A 16119-nucleotide genomic window follows, 5' to 3' on the forward strand; every position below is an offset into this window, starting at 1 on the left:
CTGGTCCATGGAAAACCCTTTCTCCATGGAACCGGTCCCTGGTGCCCAAAAGGTTGGGGACCTCTGCTCTAGAAAGAAGGAAGGAAATTAGAGTTGAGCAGCAGATTTGATTCCAAAAAAGTGCTTTCGATGAGCAGAAGTGCAAACATAGCACCTGTCTGTAGGTCTGTACAGAGAGACACAGCTTTCCCCAGAATGAGACAGTCTCCATGGATGGCCTCACGCACTAAAAAGTATCTTTTGGAAATCAAGTCCAAAGTGCTCCAGACCCTTAACAGAAAATAGCCAATGTACGGAAGAGGATTTGTCTAAAGTCGAGACTGCAATATAATCAAAGTGACAGATTCAGGAGATTTTACTTAATCATCAGGGTCCGAATTCCACACAGGGAATTCCTCGTGTCTTGTAGGGTGAGGGCGGGTGGGGTGAAGACTGCTGCTTGGAAGTCACCCGCCTCAGCTTAGCGAGTTGGATTGCAGACTTCAACCTCCACTCTGCCAAACCGAGCCTCCGTTTTCAAAGCCCAAGCGTGCCGATCGCTTCCTACAAGAGAGGGCAGAGTTTTACTCAAAAAAGTAAATCTTTTTTGAGTCAATCTTAAGAGTGTTAATGTAGTTTATTATTATTTATAATTAGAAATAAGATGTTATAATTATTGTGTTTAATATGTTTGTTTAAAAGAGACTTAAAGCAATGGTTCTTAACCTGTGGGTCGGGACCCCATTTGGGGTCGATCGGCCATTTCACGGGGGTTGCCAAGCAAGGCTGTCCGCCATTTTTTTTGTCCACCATTTTTTCCCCTTTTCTGGCGGGTGCCTTACCTCCCTTGGGCTGGGCCAGCTGGTGATCAGCCTGCTCCGTCTCTGCCGCTTGCCAGCTACGCCTCAGCCGGCGCAGGGGACGGAACCACGCATGCGCAGCGCTCCTGGGCAGGGAAAGTCCTCGACTTACGACCGATTGGGTAGTCCTTGACTTACGACCGGTTTAGTCCTCGACTTACAACCGGTTTAGTCCTCGACTTACGACTGGTTGGGGTCGCGGCATTAAAAAGGTTGACAACCACTGAGTTAAAGGATGTTATAGATTTGTTAATCTAATAGTGATTAATGTTAGATAGAGTATGGTTATTGTATTGTTAACCCTGTGATTGGCTCTGGGAAGTCGGGGAGGGAGGGGAAGGTGGGGTTTGGGGAGGGGGGGAGGTATATTGTAAAACTTTTATAAAATTTTCAATTTAAAAAAAAAAAAAAAAAAAGAGAGGGCAGAGTTTCAGCGGGCCTCCTTTGATCTATCAGCCCTAGTTTCCAATCAGCGCCAGGCATGACTGTCAGCCGGCGGCGGCGCTCTGGAACAATAAGGGACGATCCTGAAAGGGATCAATAAGGGAACAATAAGGGGCGATCCTGAAAGGGATCAATAAGGGATCAATAAGGGGCGATCCTGAAAGCGGGTCTCCACGAGGGCGCAAGTCTGGCCTCGACGGCCACGCAGGAATCCCCTCCCCCCCCCGCCGCCGCCGCCCAATTCAGAACGTGAGCTCGAGCGCCCCCGGCGTCCAAGTCGAAGGCTGCAGCCCGAAGCCTGCAAGTCTGCGAGACTCGGCACTCCGCCGTCTGTCCTCCTTCCCTTGGCGAGGAGGAGGAGGAGGATCGGCGGCTGCTGCAGGCCGAGTATCGGACTCCGGAGGCGGGAAAGCCCTCCTCGCTTGGGTGTCTCTGGCTTTCCTGTTCGGAAGTGCTTGGTGCCAGGACTGGAAAAAGGGACGCCTGCTCCAGCCTCCACCCCTGGGCCGGCAGGAAAAGCCCAGTCTCAACAACTTCTCTTCCCTTTGAAACGACACATGTTCGGGAGCCCAGATGTCTCCCGCCGCTGCTAAAAAGAGAAAGGGGAAGTCGCGTGGGAGGCTGGCCGGGCGGAGAGGGAGAAACGGGGATGACACCGGCGGCAGCCGTCCTCTCCGCGCAGCTTTGACGCAAAAAAACGGAGAGCAGGGGAACGTCTGTCCCCCCCCCCCCCGCTAGCTTTCGTCGGCGATCCTCGAAGGCATTAAGCCGGAGCCCTGAGGAGTCACACCTGTCTGTGTATATAGGTGCAAATACTCCAGATTTAAGCGATTTGGGAATCGGCTGCTGGATGTTTGCTGCAGCGAAGCGTGCGATTAAAACAATCATTGCTACAATATCGCGCCCCGAAACGTCTAGCGCCAGGGGTAGGCAACCTTGGCTCTTTTATGACTTGTGGACTTCAACTCCCAGAATTCCTGAGCCAGCTATGCTGGCTCAGGAATTCTGGGAGTTGAAGTCCACAAGTCATAAAAGAGCCAAGGTTGCCTACCCCTGGACTCTAGCCTAACGATCCATCCCAATCCACAAATCCCATTCACTGAAATACGTGGACGGTATACACAAAAGCGGAATCTCCTGCCCCCTGATGCCTCGTTTTTTGTTTTTGTTTTATATAACACGCTTCTCTTCTTCAGTTGTGTTTTGATTCAAGTTTTGCTGGGCTGCAGTTACAAATGCATCAATTATAGGCGACCTGCAATTCTAGTTGCACACCGGGTGCGCGCGTGGGCATGTTGTGTACATAATAAGCAAGTGATGATTTCAGTAAATTTCAGGGTTATGTTGCAACAACGTGGCTAACGTTGAACTTTAGTTCTCAGTCTGTAAATCACCTTTAATGCAAGGTTCATAAAGTGGGCAGCTAGATCAGCTAGTTTCTTTCCTTCCATTGCCCGCCTCCTGTCAAGCTGATTGGGAGGCGGACAGCAGTCCAAAAGAGACGTATTGCTGGGGAACTATAACAAACTAAAGGATTTAAAAGTACAGAACGGCACTGCTGGTGTGGGATCTTGAGGAAGAGAGGGGAAGAGAATCATGAGAGGGAAAGAAGAAAAGTCTTCACTAAAAGGTTGGTTAAATATTGTTTCCTTAACCGTTCTTTTGTTTGGATATTGATAAAGAAGAGGAAAAAACTTTTTCAAGAACTTCTCTGCAGGAACAATGATAGAAACTTTGGAGAGGGGGGGCATACTTACAATTACAAATTGTAATTATTTTTATCAACTAAGGTCATACAAGGATTGGGGCTCTTTTTTTCTTGGTGCAGTGGAAATAATGGATAATAATTTCTTTGAAAGAAAACTGAAGGAGCGAACAGAGGAAGTTGTAATGGAACTGAATGTCTTCAGAGAATCCTAGAGGGATGGGGGGGTGTGGAAGCTCTAGTTGCTTTGAACTCAGCTTGTTATGTAGACCTTAGCTTCCTTTCAGGGCTATTAAAGAGAAAGGATTCTATGGAGAAGGATGAAGCAGCACTGGGACCATGAATGGGTCAGTAAGTTCAGATAAAAAACTTTCTTTGGCTTGAACAATCTTTGGATTAGATTTGTCCATTCAGATTGTAAAGTGTGCGAAACCTGTCATATATTGAGGCAGACTGGCTAGCACTCTGGATACAGCTGCAAGTAGCTCTTCAGGCTTCAGACAAGCCCCAAGTAGAGATGTGGGACTGCACATTTTTTAAGGCTTCTCACCCTCGCCCCCTTAATGTTCACATGCTGTAAGCATAGGCTTCCTCCAGTTTTATGGGTGCTTTCCATTATCCTTGCATCAGTGTTACGGCAGATAGTTGATCGGAACTAATTGACATGACCCTGGGCTTTTCTTCCTTTTGTAAGTATAGGGGTGCTGGAACATCAACATTGTTCCAGGAGCATTTACTCTGAGCTGGCACCCACTGAGCGCCATTGAGACTTAGAATGGATAATTCTATAGTTCAACAACCTTGAAAAGGAACATTGACAAACAGAACAAGAAAGAAAGGAACTCCAATTAGAAACGAATGGCTTTGTGGTGCACCTTACAGAACTACAGACTTCTGCATTCATCACTTGTGGTCACGCTGGTGATGCTGCCGGGAATTGCAGCTCAGCATTGCAGGGAGGGCCGAACGTTTCCTGCCTCTGATTTGGGAAATAATGGAGGACCGCCGGTATATTTTCATAGCTTTTGCGCCTTGATTAAATTCATGTTGGCTGAAAAGGAAAAAATTGAGACGGAGCATGCGCGTTGTCGGCAATGGAACTTATGATTTATAAGGGGACGATGTAGTCGGCAACAGGGGGCGCTCTGCCTTTCCTAGCTAAAGCAACCGGTGCTGGAAAACAGAAGCCATCTGGCAATCTTTTGACTCGGGGGCTGACTTCCTAGGAACTGGCTTTGTGCGCCGATTGCTGTGGAGTTGTCGCTGAAATGCAGCTTGATCTTGAGGTCTTTCCAGCCTCCATTTCCTTCAATATTCGGAGCCGGATTAACCAAACCGAGATCTTGCTACGTTCTGCAATCTTGCATTAGCCAAGTGAGCTAGCGAGAGAGAGAGAATTAGCAGTGGGACGGGGCGGTTCGGCTCAGCCTCCCTTTAGCCGAGTTGTTTCCTCTGCGGCGTAGCAAGAGCCTACATACACTTCAACGCATCCGTTCCGCTTCCCGGTTGCGAAAATGTTTTCGGGCGCGCGCGCGCACGCAGATCTTACGCTGAAGAAGGGGAAGGGCAGAATTTGCAAAAGGAAAGAAATCCAATTAGCGGTTATTTCCTCCTAAATCTCGTCTAGGAGGTTCTGGAGTCGTGGGTAGCCTGAAAAAAGAAGCACGCAAAAACAACAACACCAACACCCCTTCGGGTCATTCAGTAGCATCCCTTCTGAGAACTTGTCTAAGGAGTGATCCCAAGCGTAGGCTTGCAAGAACGGTTAAAGATGCAAAGGGATGAAATTTGAAGCTTCATCCGTTCCACGCCCTCCTCCAAAACAGTGGCCTCCAGAGTTCCCATATTCCCACCCATCCTTATGTGCTTGCAACAGAGGCAGTACCTGGCGGCAGAGTTACACTCAACAAGAGAAAGCTCTGTTCTGTGGAGAAGGGCTTATCTCCTCCCCCTTATATTTTATGTAATCGATTATGTATTATTTCATGCAATCTTATCTACAAGCGGCCAAGGCCTCCATCAGAAGGAGGGGGGGGAATCCGTTCCGGTTCCATCAAAAGGTCTCATTTGAAGGAAAAAAAAGTCGTCTTAGGGGCTACGGATTCCGCTGGCGCCGTTTCCGGGATGATGGGGCTGCCTCAGCCCCCTCCCTCACCCATTCGCGCCCCCCAATAATAATCTGTTCTGCAAGTCTGGGCCTTGCCTACCACCTGCGCTTTGGATCACCAACTGGCTTCATCTGGGCCTAGTCCATTCATCAACAAACCTCGGGGGTTCCGCTGTATTGCAGCGGCCGCACAAATACCTAAATAGCTTTTCAGGGACGCACTGTTGTCCTGGGATCACGGGGGTGATAATACTGGGGTAAAGCAATCGACTTATTTTTTTTCCCCGTTTCCTTCCACGACTTTTGCAAATAACTGTATGGAAATTTCCATTTAACTCCTTCCGCTCGGGAAGATCGTGCGGGTTTTTCTCCTTTCCCCCCTCCCCCCCCACCTCTTATTATTTTATTTATTTATCTATCGACTTGTGGTTGGGGACGTTTTGGCCCCCAACAGCCCAAGGCAGCCGCGTGAAACTCCCAAGGTCTTGCATATCATCCGAGGGGGGCTCTTGTTTGCTGAACTGAGAAAGCCGGGCAGGAAATCGCCGTTTCCCTGAGTCCCTCCCTGCGGTTCCCTTGACTAAAAAGGCCACTCCTGACCAACCTCCGGCTCTCGCTGCTGCGGTCGCTTGTGCTGCGGGACAAAGTTTGAACTTCTCCGCTCCCCCCTTTTCTTCATAACGGAGGCGGAAGATAAACCGGGCATTAATAGATCTCGTACGGAAGAAGGGATTACTGAGGCTCAAAAGAAGGGGGTAAAAAAAGTGCTGTTATTTCTGGCGAGGATTTCGGTAAGAAATGGATGGGTAGACGGTTGTTACGCTTTCTCTTTTCTTGGGGGGCTATGCCTGACTTCTGGAAAGCCACGAGCTTCCTTTCCCCCCCTCCCGATTCCGACTTTGATGAGTCTTGAGTGGCAGCAGACTTAAATCCCCTCGCCCGCCCCCGGATGCCTCCTTCGGTTAATGATTCCTTTTAAAGCTGGCTGTTTGCGGCTTTGAGGTGGGTACCAGTTATTACAGCCAATGGACAACCACTCGTGTCTGCTGCTGGTGGGACGATTTTTGGATCATTAATAAATACCCTCTGATGAGCCCAGGCTTCGCTGAGGCTCCAGTGGTTATTGTTTTCACTGCCGGAATTTGCTCCGAGGTGGTTTTTGAAAGAGAAAGGGGAGGGAGAGAGAGCCTGGTCTGGTTTGGAAAGAGACTTGCCAGTTTTAAATACCAGTTTAATTACCAGAGAGGGAACTCTAAATAGACAGTTTGGAACTACAGGTTGCCAAAATGCTTTTGGGGTTGCGGATGCTTTTGAATAGAAGCGAGAAGGTTCACCCCGGCCGTGTTTACTGCATAATTAACACGGACCTCAAATGAGCTGCATAGGTGTGTGTTACACGGAGTAACTGGTTTAGGAAGCCAAACTCGTAGGATGCGGGAGACGGTTCAACGTGTGTATGCGGGCGCAGATAGGAAGAGAGGAATTACTCGCAAAGCACTTTGAACGCAGTTTACTGGCGCTTTGGAGTTTCACGTCTCGTATGTTCTATGTAACTAGGCTGGCACTTAAAGCAATTTACAGGATTAAGCCATGGGCAGACTGGTTTCCCAACCAGGCGCCCTCCGGGAACCGGCCTGCACGGCTGGCTGGGAATTCTGACATTGCAAGCCCACCACTTGCGGGGGGCCACCAGATTGAGGAAGGCTGACTAACGCTTCTGTTCCTCATGATTAGTAACGGAATATTTTGCTCGGGGGCCGAGCTGAGCAGATAGCGGGGGGGGGGAGGGGGGAGAGAAAGAGAAAGAGAGCCAAAGCGAGCTGCCAGCGTCACGCTCCGTTTGCGAGTTTCCTCAGGGCCAAAAGTTGCGAACTACCCGAAATGTCGCAAGGACCATTCTTACGCTCTTATCTGTAGCACAAGCTGAGCTTGCAATAAGGGCTCCTCCTCCCTAGGGGCATTTCTGACAAGAAAAAAAAATGCCACCATGCTGTAAAGTAGATAAGAGATAGGTTTTCCTCGGGACTGTGGCAAAAGGAAGCGGGGGGAAAAAAAGAGACGGATTGGTCTAAAACTTTCCTCGAGAGTTTTGAGCGACACCCGGCATCCGATTCAGAAATGGGGGGACACACTTCCTGTCGCTACAAAGAGATGGCAGGGTGTCGCCAAACGCCTTAAGCTACAAAGTACTAGAAGGACCGGAACCCCCCGAGCCTCGCAGCGGGCTGCGCCGTCTTAAAGAGTCGCGCCGCGTTAGTCCCCGATTTACACGTGTGTGAACCGCGCCAGCCCCCTTCCCCGCTGGGCACCCCTCGGAGGTGGCAACGAGCGCAGCCAAGGTCACCCTAGTTCTCAAAAGGCGAAGGGGGGGGGAGGCGAAGGGGGGGAAAGGGAGAAATAATTCCTTGTTGCTTTCGCTCCTTCCCCCCCCCACCCCGCCCGGGAGGACTAACAAAAATACGCTTCTAACCTTAACAAGATTCCGACCCAACGTTGCACTGTTTTTTTTTCCTAACCTCTTGAAAAGCGTCTGAACGGCCCCTCCCCTCCCGCAGGCACCGCCTCGCCTCTGACTCTTGGAAACGTCAAAGCGAAAGAAAGAAGGAAGGAAGGGAAGGGCGGTCCGCGCGCTGCCTGCGGCCGGGCGCCAGGCTTTGCGTGTCTTCTGGCGGCTCCCGGGCGCCCCGGAACGGCGACTCAGCCTCTTCCTCATTGTTCCCGCGGGCTCCTCCCCTTTTTCCTCTCCTCCTCCCTCTCCTAGCGCCGGGCCCTCGTTTATATAAAGCCCTTGGCGAGCGCCTGAGACGGGAGTTTTCTTTGCAGCGCGACAACCGCTAAGCTGCTAGGCATCCTTTGCGCTTTTTCCCTGGGCTGGCTGGCTGGCGGGCTAGCCGACTGAATCATTCATTTAACTAGATCGTAGATCGATCTGGGTTTTTGTTTTTTTTTCCACCCGTCGGCTTGGATTTATCGCTATTGCTGTTTTTACTCGCTCTGCCATGACAGTCAAAACTGAAGCATCTGGATCCACGCTCACTTATTCAAAGATGAGAGGAATGGTGGCGATTTTGATCGGTGAGTAAAAGGGGGTCGAGCAAGGACCACCGAGCCGCGTCACCGCCTCAAGCCGTTCACAGAAAGATTGCCTTTGAGATTATTTTCGGAGGCCGGATGAAAGAGCGCCTAAATAGCTACATTTACAAGGAGGGAGCATCTAATTTTATTTTATTTTTTAAAAAAAGTTTGCTTTAAATACATGTAAAGAGCGCCTAAATAAATCGCTTTAAACGTGTTTAAAAACACGAAGGAAACGAAAAGGAAAGTTGTCGGTTGATCAGGATTCATCTTCTGTGTTTCTTATTTGCAGCTTTCATGAAACAGAGAAGAATGGGGCTGAACGACTTCATTCAAAAAATAGCCACCAACTCCTATGCATGCAAACAGTAAGTATGTTTTGCTTTTCTGCACGGTAGATGCACGGAAGTTACAAATTTAATTATAGCCTTGTGAGATGTTACCTAACGTCTTCCCCAGGGAAGAGCTAGGAGTTGAAACACGATCTGTTTGTAAATTGAACTTCTCTAGTCTAAGGATAACTACACAGAGTCAGGTTCCACTGAGTTCAGCATATTTAGGAAGTAGCCTTAAGAATGTGAGTTTGGCTGCTTTAATTAATTGTTAAAAGAGTTTCACTATAAAAGTATGTGTTACAGTGACTGTAATCATATACCACTTACCTACAAGCAAATCTCGTTGAACTCAGTGGGAGTTGTTTTTGAGAAGGACCAGGGCGTGTGCTGGCTTTAGAAAACAGTATGTGTTTCTGTTGCCCCAGTAGGGACTAAAACTGTCCAGAGAAATGGCATCTTGTTTGAATTCTGTCGATCTCTCTGCCATTCCTTTTTCTCTCTGATCCATAATTACAGAAGAAACCTGAGTCTCTTTTTCCATCTTACCTTTGAAACCTAATCTGTTTCAATCGCCTTTTCTAAGCTAGCCAGCCTGACTTTTGCTCAACTAGAGTTAGCCTGCCACCTTGTGGTGAGATAATTTCCATGTTCCAGGCATGTTGTAATTGGACTAATTCCATTCTGTCTGATACTTTGCAGTCCTGAAGTACAATCAATTCTGAAGATCTCCCAGCCTCAAGAACCAGAACTTATGAATGCCAATCCTTCTCCTCCAGTAAGTGGCCTTGGTTCCATGTATATTTAACTTGGAAAGAAATGTTTTAAAATAAAGATCCAGCATAATTATTTAAAAGGGAAGATTTTATTTTTTATTTTTTTAAAAAAGGGGGGGGCAGAGTTGTTTTCTGAAGCCCCAGCACAAAACAGCTTATAATTGTATTTGTTGGTTTTTAAGTCTGTATCCAAGTATTTCAGTACAAAAATCAACACTTTTATTTTTTGTTTCCATTGCAGCCTAGTCCATCTCAACAAATCAACCTTGGCCCATCATCTAACCCTCATGCCAAACCATCAGATTTCCATTTCCTGAAAGTTATCGGGAAAGGTAGTTTTGGAAAGGTAAGCTATGTCTTGATTTTGCTAATTGGTTTTTAAGGATAAACATTCATTGCTTTTATAACCAGATGGATAAAATTAAGTCTTCAGAACAGTCTGTTCTGAAGACTTATTTTAAAATGCTATTCCATGGCCTTGGGAAAAGTCAGTCTCATCCAAGACATTTGTCTTAGTATGAAGTTGAGAAAATAAATTGAATAATAAGTACTCTTAAGAAAGAACTATTTATCTTAAAGACTGAGAGAATTTGGATTATATTCAAAAGGGTTTTATGGCTTCATTGCCTGTCTCTAAAGTATTGCCCCTTACCATATTCAGGTACAAAACTTTAAGCCTATAATTATACTGAACTGTACAAGTAGCTGTATTTTTGCAACTAACAAAAAAGGAAAATGTAGTTTTAACTTGATTTCCTGGAATCACCCTTAAACTTAACAAGATCTTTGGTTTCTTTCAGGTACTTCTTGCAAGGCACAAGGCAGAAGAACAATTCTATGCAGTAAAAGTACTCCAGAAAAAAGCAATCCTGAAAAAGAAGGAGGTAAATATTGACTTAATCTTGTTCCAAAGAAATACTGAGCAAGAAAATAATTCTACCCTAGGGCAGTTCATAAATTACATTACAATGAGTAAGCTTTCAGCTTCCCAGAACACCTCCTAAGGTTTCCTCCTAAGGTGAAACCGGTAAACAAAAAGTAGGCAGGAAGCAGAAAAGACATCATAAAGCCTACAGAATGTCCACTTTTAAGCAGAATATGGAAAATTAATCCAAAGATGCTTAGTTGCCGTTTTATGCCCTCTTGAAGTTGGTGTAAATTCGGGAATTTTCTTGCGATCACTTAAGTTTGCTTTATAACAATTCAGTTGTATTGTTATTCTGGCCAATACTAACAACTGGTTCCATACCTCTTTTTCTTTTCCAGGAGAAACATATTATGTCTGAACGCAATGTCCTCCTTAAGAATGTGAAGCATCCTTTCCTGGTGGGACTTCACTTTTCCTTCCAGACAGCTGACAAGCTTTATTTTGTCCTAGACTACATCAATGGTGGAGAGGTGAGCAAAAAGGACACCTGGGCCCTCCAAAGTGTATGTGTGTTTGGGGGGGGGGCTGAATGGAGTTGGGTTCTTGCTTGGAAAGTTGTAGGTTAGTCCACAGTAACCCACACTTAAGTGCTCTTGTTTGTAATGAAAAAGGGGATTCTAAGGCAGAGGTGCTAGATTCAGTCTCCTGCTTGCCAACCTCTAATAGCAGGAAATAGCCAGAGGATTACTAGGCCATTTCCGACAATTATCCTCTCTAACTTAGTATGCTGTGCTTAATTAAATGCATTGTTAACAGCCTTGGGATCAGTAATAGATTCCCCCCCCCCTCCTTTCTATCTTGCAGTTGTTCTACCATCTCCAGAGAGAACGTTGCTTCCTGGAGCCAAGAGCTCGTTTTTATGCTGCTGAAATAGCTAGTGCACTGGGCTACCTGCATTCTTTGAACATTGTATACCGGTAAGCACTATACTTAATGTATGCGTATTTGTTTGAAAGACAGGAACCGAGTTCTAATTTATAGGCTGTTTTGCCAAAATGGGCTTTGGGATCAGTAACTTTACTCCTAAATAATTGCCCTGATTAACACTTGCTGTTTCTGGGATATGGACTGGGTGCCATTAGCTACCGGTTTAAAATGGCTAGAAGATCATACATGACAGTGGCTTATTTGGGAAAAAGCTTATAAATTGGACAAATGTGAATGACAGAGGTTCCGACAGGTAAGATTTGAAGTTGACTGGTCTTTCATATTCTTTGCCACAGGGACTTGAAGCCAGAGAACATTTTGCTTGATTCTCAGGGCCACATTGTTTTGACTGACTTTGGACTCTGCAAAGAGAACATTGAACACAATGGCACAACTTCCACATTTTGCGGCACTCCTGAAGTAAGTTTGAGATCTGCTTTCTCCCGTGACAGTGATATATGTGTACCACTGCATGACCATGGGCAGGAGTTTCCCTGATGAGGCTAGTATAGGACATTATTTGCCAGGTTTGTGAAAGTGGATGGTCTTGTTTGATGGCTGCCACTAGAGGGTTAAAAAAGGAAAGCCCTACTGGAGTTCCTGTAGAAAAATGCTCAAGGTATAGAAACTGGTTTGATTGACCTGGCCCCTAGTTCGCATATGCAAGCCCCAGGCATTTTGCTGTTTCTCTTGGTGAAGAACCCGCGGTCCCCTATATCCAGTCCATCTTAGCTGACAAGATAATAGTCAAGAAAATTGGAGTCATCTATAGGGCTGCAGGCTCCCCATGCCTGCTTTGAGCAAAACGCCTAAAGAAGGTAGATTTATCTTAGATTTGCCATTAGCCTTCAGGTTTTTTTCTAATCAAATGTTCCCATTCTTTTATTTGTGTCCAATAGTACCTGGCCCCTGAAGTCCTTCACAAGCAACCTTATGACCGGACTGTGGACTGGTGGTGCCTTGGGGCAGTTTTGTACGAGATGCTTTATGGACTGGTAAGTAAGAAACAGAAATGACATATTTAATCTGCTTGCTGGGAGTGTTTGCCACTCCAGTAACTACAGCAAAGGAAATAAATACAAACTTTGGTGCTACTGAAATTCCGTTGGAATTTATGAGGCGATGTCAGGGATGCCCATATTTGATGGTGAGGTTCTTACCTCCAGCAGCCCTTCTAATGGGTTTAATTAATTCATGGAAAAAATGTTTTTTTTAAATCCTCCCCTTATTATTTTTATAAATAACTCACAGGAATTAAACATACCTAATACTCCGTCCTTCCCCTATTTTCCCCATAATAAGCTTACGAGATAAGTTGGGCTGAGAGAGACTGGCCAAAATCATCCAGCTTTCATACCTAAAGTTGGACTAGAACTCAGTTTCTTGGTTTCTAGCCTGGTACCTTGACCATTAGACCAAAATGGCTTATTTAATGGGTATTGCATTAAAGTAAGTCTTGCTTCAAAGCTCAGAGACAAGTGTGGTGGGGGTGGTTAAAATATTTGAGTAGGATTGCAGTCTGGCTTACATCACAAGTGGTTGTGAACAAAATTGGAGAAAGGAGTGGCATGCATGATACCTTGAGCTCCCAGAGGAATGACAAGATGCAAATCAATAAATAACAGTAAGTTTAGACAATAGATAGTAAATATTTCTTCTCTCCTTGCAGCCCCCTTTCTACAGCAGAAACACAGCAGAAATGTATGACAACATCTTGAACAAACCTCTACAACTGAAGCCAAATATCACCAACTCTGCTAGACACCTTTTGGAAGGACTTTTGCAGAAGGACAGAACTAAGAGGCTAGGAGCAAAGGAAGACTTTGTAAGTATAATTTTGAAAATAGGTGAAAGGCATTTGAGAATTTGGATAGACAGTTTCAGTTCTTTGCATTTAAACTAATGTAATTTCCATTATTTCAACAGATGGAAATTAGGAATCACATTTTCTTCTCTCCAATTAACTGGGATGATCTTATAAACAAGAAGATTACACCACCTTTTAACCCAAATGTGGTAAGAGCTCTTCTAATTGCATAATGGCCAGGGAAGATTTATTCTATTGGGGATGCCGGAAGTGTGTATGTGTGTGTGCATAAATGAAGAATGAGTTCACACCAGGATTCAACAGGAAGTCTCAGTTCTCCAGACACTTAATACCCACCACCCCAAAAAAGATTGTATTTTACTTAACAGAAGACTTAAACATGTTGCCACTAGATTAATGGAGTTATAATACATCTATTGATTTGTCCAATGCAAGGCAAAAAAATTCTGAGTCTTTTTATACACACACACACTTTCTTTCCACCTCTCTAAGTTAACTAATACTTTTAAAAGGTTTGCTTTTTAAACTCGAGAACACAGTAGTGGATTTAAAGGGGTGTTTCAGTTGTCAAATGATTTTTCAGAGGTCGTCTAGACACTGGTGACAAGTCTCACCATACACACATGGTTACTTTTGAAAGCAAATTCACTGGCTTCAGTGGGCCTATTCCATAGTAATTTAGTTTGGAATTAGTCCTGCTGTTAAAGGTGCTTTTATACTGTGCTTTGATACTGAGGCTGTCCTGGACAAGACAGACATGTCAGGTTAGATCTAGATGGGCTGCAGGAAAAAATTCCTTTTTGTAAGTTTTGCCAGAGAGGGTTCTTGAACTTAACTCAAGAGGTAGAGAGGAGGCTGCAGAGAAGTGGGAAGCTATCCTGTTCTGGCATTTGCAGCAAAACCTCTTGTGGATCCAACCTTTTTTTGTCTGCCTGGGCTACTGAACGAGGATGCCTTTTGGACGTTAGTTAGGAGACCCTCCAGGACTAATTAATATTAGCCTATTACTCCCCTTGCAGAGTGCCTAAAATGGGCATCCCCACCTTAGTACCCTTCAGATAACCTGGAACTACAACTTCCAGAATTATTTGGCTACATTAGCTGGGAATTCTGGCTGCTGCCATTTGAGAAGATTCCAGATTGCAGAAAGTTGGCTTGGACCTTCTTTGACCTCAGGAGTGGTGAACAGGGAGAAGAAACCTGAGAGTTGGTTTCCAGTTACCTCTAGGGAAAAGTGGCGTCATTAGATCCTTGAGTGTTGGCCTTGAATTGGAAGATAGCGTAGTATTAAGTGTCCTTGCAGCCTACCATTAACATCCAAATACCTTGTTTTCTTGCAGAGCGGGCCCAACGATCTGCGACACTTTGACCCCGAGTTTACAGAGGAGCCTGTCCCAAACTCCATTGGCCAGTCTTCAGACAGCATCCTCATCACTGCCAGCGTCAAAGAGGCTGCCGAAGCATTTCTGGGCTTTTCCTATGCTCCCCCCATGGATTCTTTCCTTTGAATTTTGTGATTTCTTTCCTTTTTCTTAAAAAACAAAAATAATCGTCGTTCTTTTGGCATTCTGATCAAGCTGCCGGTTGCCTGGTCATCTTGAAAGATAAAGTTTTGCACATCTTCCCACTGTGTGGCAGCTTTGCAGCCTTAATTTCAACTGTATTGTTTGCTGAAAGTTTTTTGTTTTTTGTTTTGGAGGGGGGGTGTTGTTCCTGTCCAATTGGAAGAACACATTTAACTCCTTTTAACTGAACTCGTGACATTTCACTACTGGTTCTTCCCACACACCCAAGTGGTGCTACAACAAGGTTGCAAGTACTGAAAGGAGAAGGGGAAAAAAGCAACTGCTGCCATAGATTGCTCTAGAGTGTAAGCCTCAGAACAAAACTCTTTGTGTCCCTGATTGGTGAGCATAGCCCCAACATGGAGATCTTTCTGGATGTGAAGAGAACTTTATGAAGATGTGCCTTTTTTCCCCCTCATGACGTTGAGATCTTTGTGAACTCCAAAGTTTTTATCACAGAGTGCTTTCTGGATTCATGTGTGAGCGAGTGTGTAACGTGGATAATGGCAGGAGTGTGATTTGTATCTTTCCACAGACGGACTTAGCTCAGAGGTGTCTGTGTGACACTTGGAGGACAGTATGGGGCATTGTTTGTTCCTTCCATATTTGGAAGACAATAAATAAATGTAGATAGTGATTTTTTTTAAGAAAAATATGTAAAAAAATATATATAGTTCAAATGGGCTTCAACTACTTGTATCCCAAATGCTTGAGGAAAGCATTGCTGCTATGGAAATATATATATACAGATATATATGTATATAAATATTTCTATTTTTAGAAATGGTTTCTATGGACCAAAATGCCCCAGCTGTTGTCTGCTAATCTGTTGGTTTAGTTCATTTTTTTTTTGTTCATAATCTGTAAACTTGGGCATTATTTATGGGTATTGTTTGCTTGCATTCTTTGTTGTATGTATTTGTAAAAAGATCTGTACAGTTGATTGCAATGCTAAATGAATATTTAAAAGAAAAAAAAAACTTTAAAAGCTCATAATGTATACCACCATTGTAATGTACTTAATATGGTTATAATATGTACCATTTTGTGACCAAACCCATTGGTTTGCAGTAAAATCTTGGACAATATTTCTATTAATGTTTTCAGTGTCTTTATAAACTCAGATTATTTTTCCATCTTTATTCAGAATGCACTTTAGAGTCAAAACCACCCACTACTGATTCAGAATATTCTTTTCAGTATTAAACAATAGTACTAAAGATACATGATTTTTGGGTAGTAAAAAAAATGCACATTCTGAAGATGTTTTTGATTTACAATTTCCAGTGGCCTAGCAGGATGTACCACTAGAACAGTGGTGGTGAACCTATGGCACTGGTGCCAGAGGCGGCACTCGGAGCCCTCTCTGTGGGCACACGTGCCGTTGCCCCAGCCTTCCCTCCCCCCACGACCCCCACCTCTCCAGCAACCCCCTGAAGGAGAGTCGCCCTCGAGCGTGGCCCACAGCAGCACAGCCAAGGCCATGGCAGCCAGGCAGCGTAGACAAGACTCTGCCCTCACACCCCATCATGCAGTTGATGCTGCAGGGCGCGGGCAAAGGGTGTGGTCGCCATAGCACTGCTGGGCTGCCTG

At 45.1% G+C, this 16119-nt stretch overlaps 1 protein-coding gene across 2 annotated transcripts in view; it reads left to right on the forward strand.

The window, feature by feature from the left end:
* The window catches only part of SGK1 (serum/glucocorticoid regulated kinase 1), a 79917-nt gene extending 64297 nt beyond the window's left edge, over positions 1 to 15620 (forward strand). The window contains exons 1-12 of one of the 2 annotated variants that reach the window (XM_015818731.1): positions 8012 to 8170; positions 8463 to 8538; positions 9205 to 9280; positions 9520 to 9624; positions 10079 to 10162; positions 10545 to 10676; positions 11011 to 11123; positions 11430 to 11553; positions 12033 to 12128; positions 12803 to 12958; positions 13060 to 13149; positions 14302 to 15620. In XM_015818731.1, coding sequence (XP_015674217.1) covers positions 8095 to 8170; positions 8463 to 8538; positions 9205 to 9280; positions 9520 to 9624; positions 10079 to 10162; positions 10545 to 10676; positions 11011 to 11123; positions 11430 to 11553; positions 12033 to 12128; positions 12803 to 12958; positions 13060 to 13149; positions 14302 to 14469 — 1296 coding nt within the window. In that variant the 5' untranslated portion in view covers positions 8012 to 8094 and the 3' untranslated portion in view covers positions 14470 to 15620. Of the gene's footprint in view, positions 1 to 8011; positions 8171 to 8462; positions 8539 to 9204; positions 9281 to 9519; positions 9625 to 10078; positions 10163 to 10544; positions 10677 to 11010; positions 11124 to 11429; positions 11554 to 12032; positions 12129 to 12802; positions 12959 to 13059; positions 13150 to 14301 lie in introns of those variants that run through there. The other variant, XM_015818732.1, reaches the window with a different exon arrangement.
* The last annotated feature ends 499 nt before the right edge of the window (positions 15621 to 16119 follow it).

The sequence above is a fragment of the Protobothrops mucrosquamatus genome, unplaced genomic scaffold (assembly GCF_001527695.2).
Source record: "Protobothrops mucrosquamatus isolate PMUCROS unplaced genomic scaffold, P.Mucros_1.0 scaffold782, whole genome shotgun sequence".
NCBI classification, from domain to species: Eukaryota; Metazoa; Chordata; class Lepidosauria; order Squamata; family Viperidae; genus Protobothrops; species Protobothrops mucrosquamatus.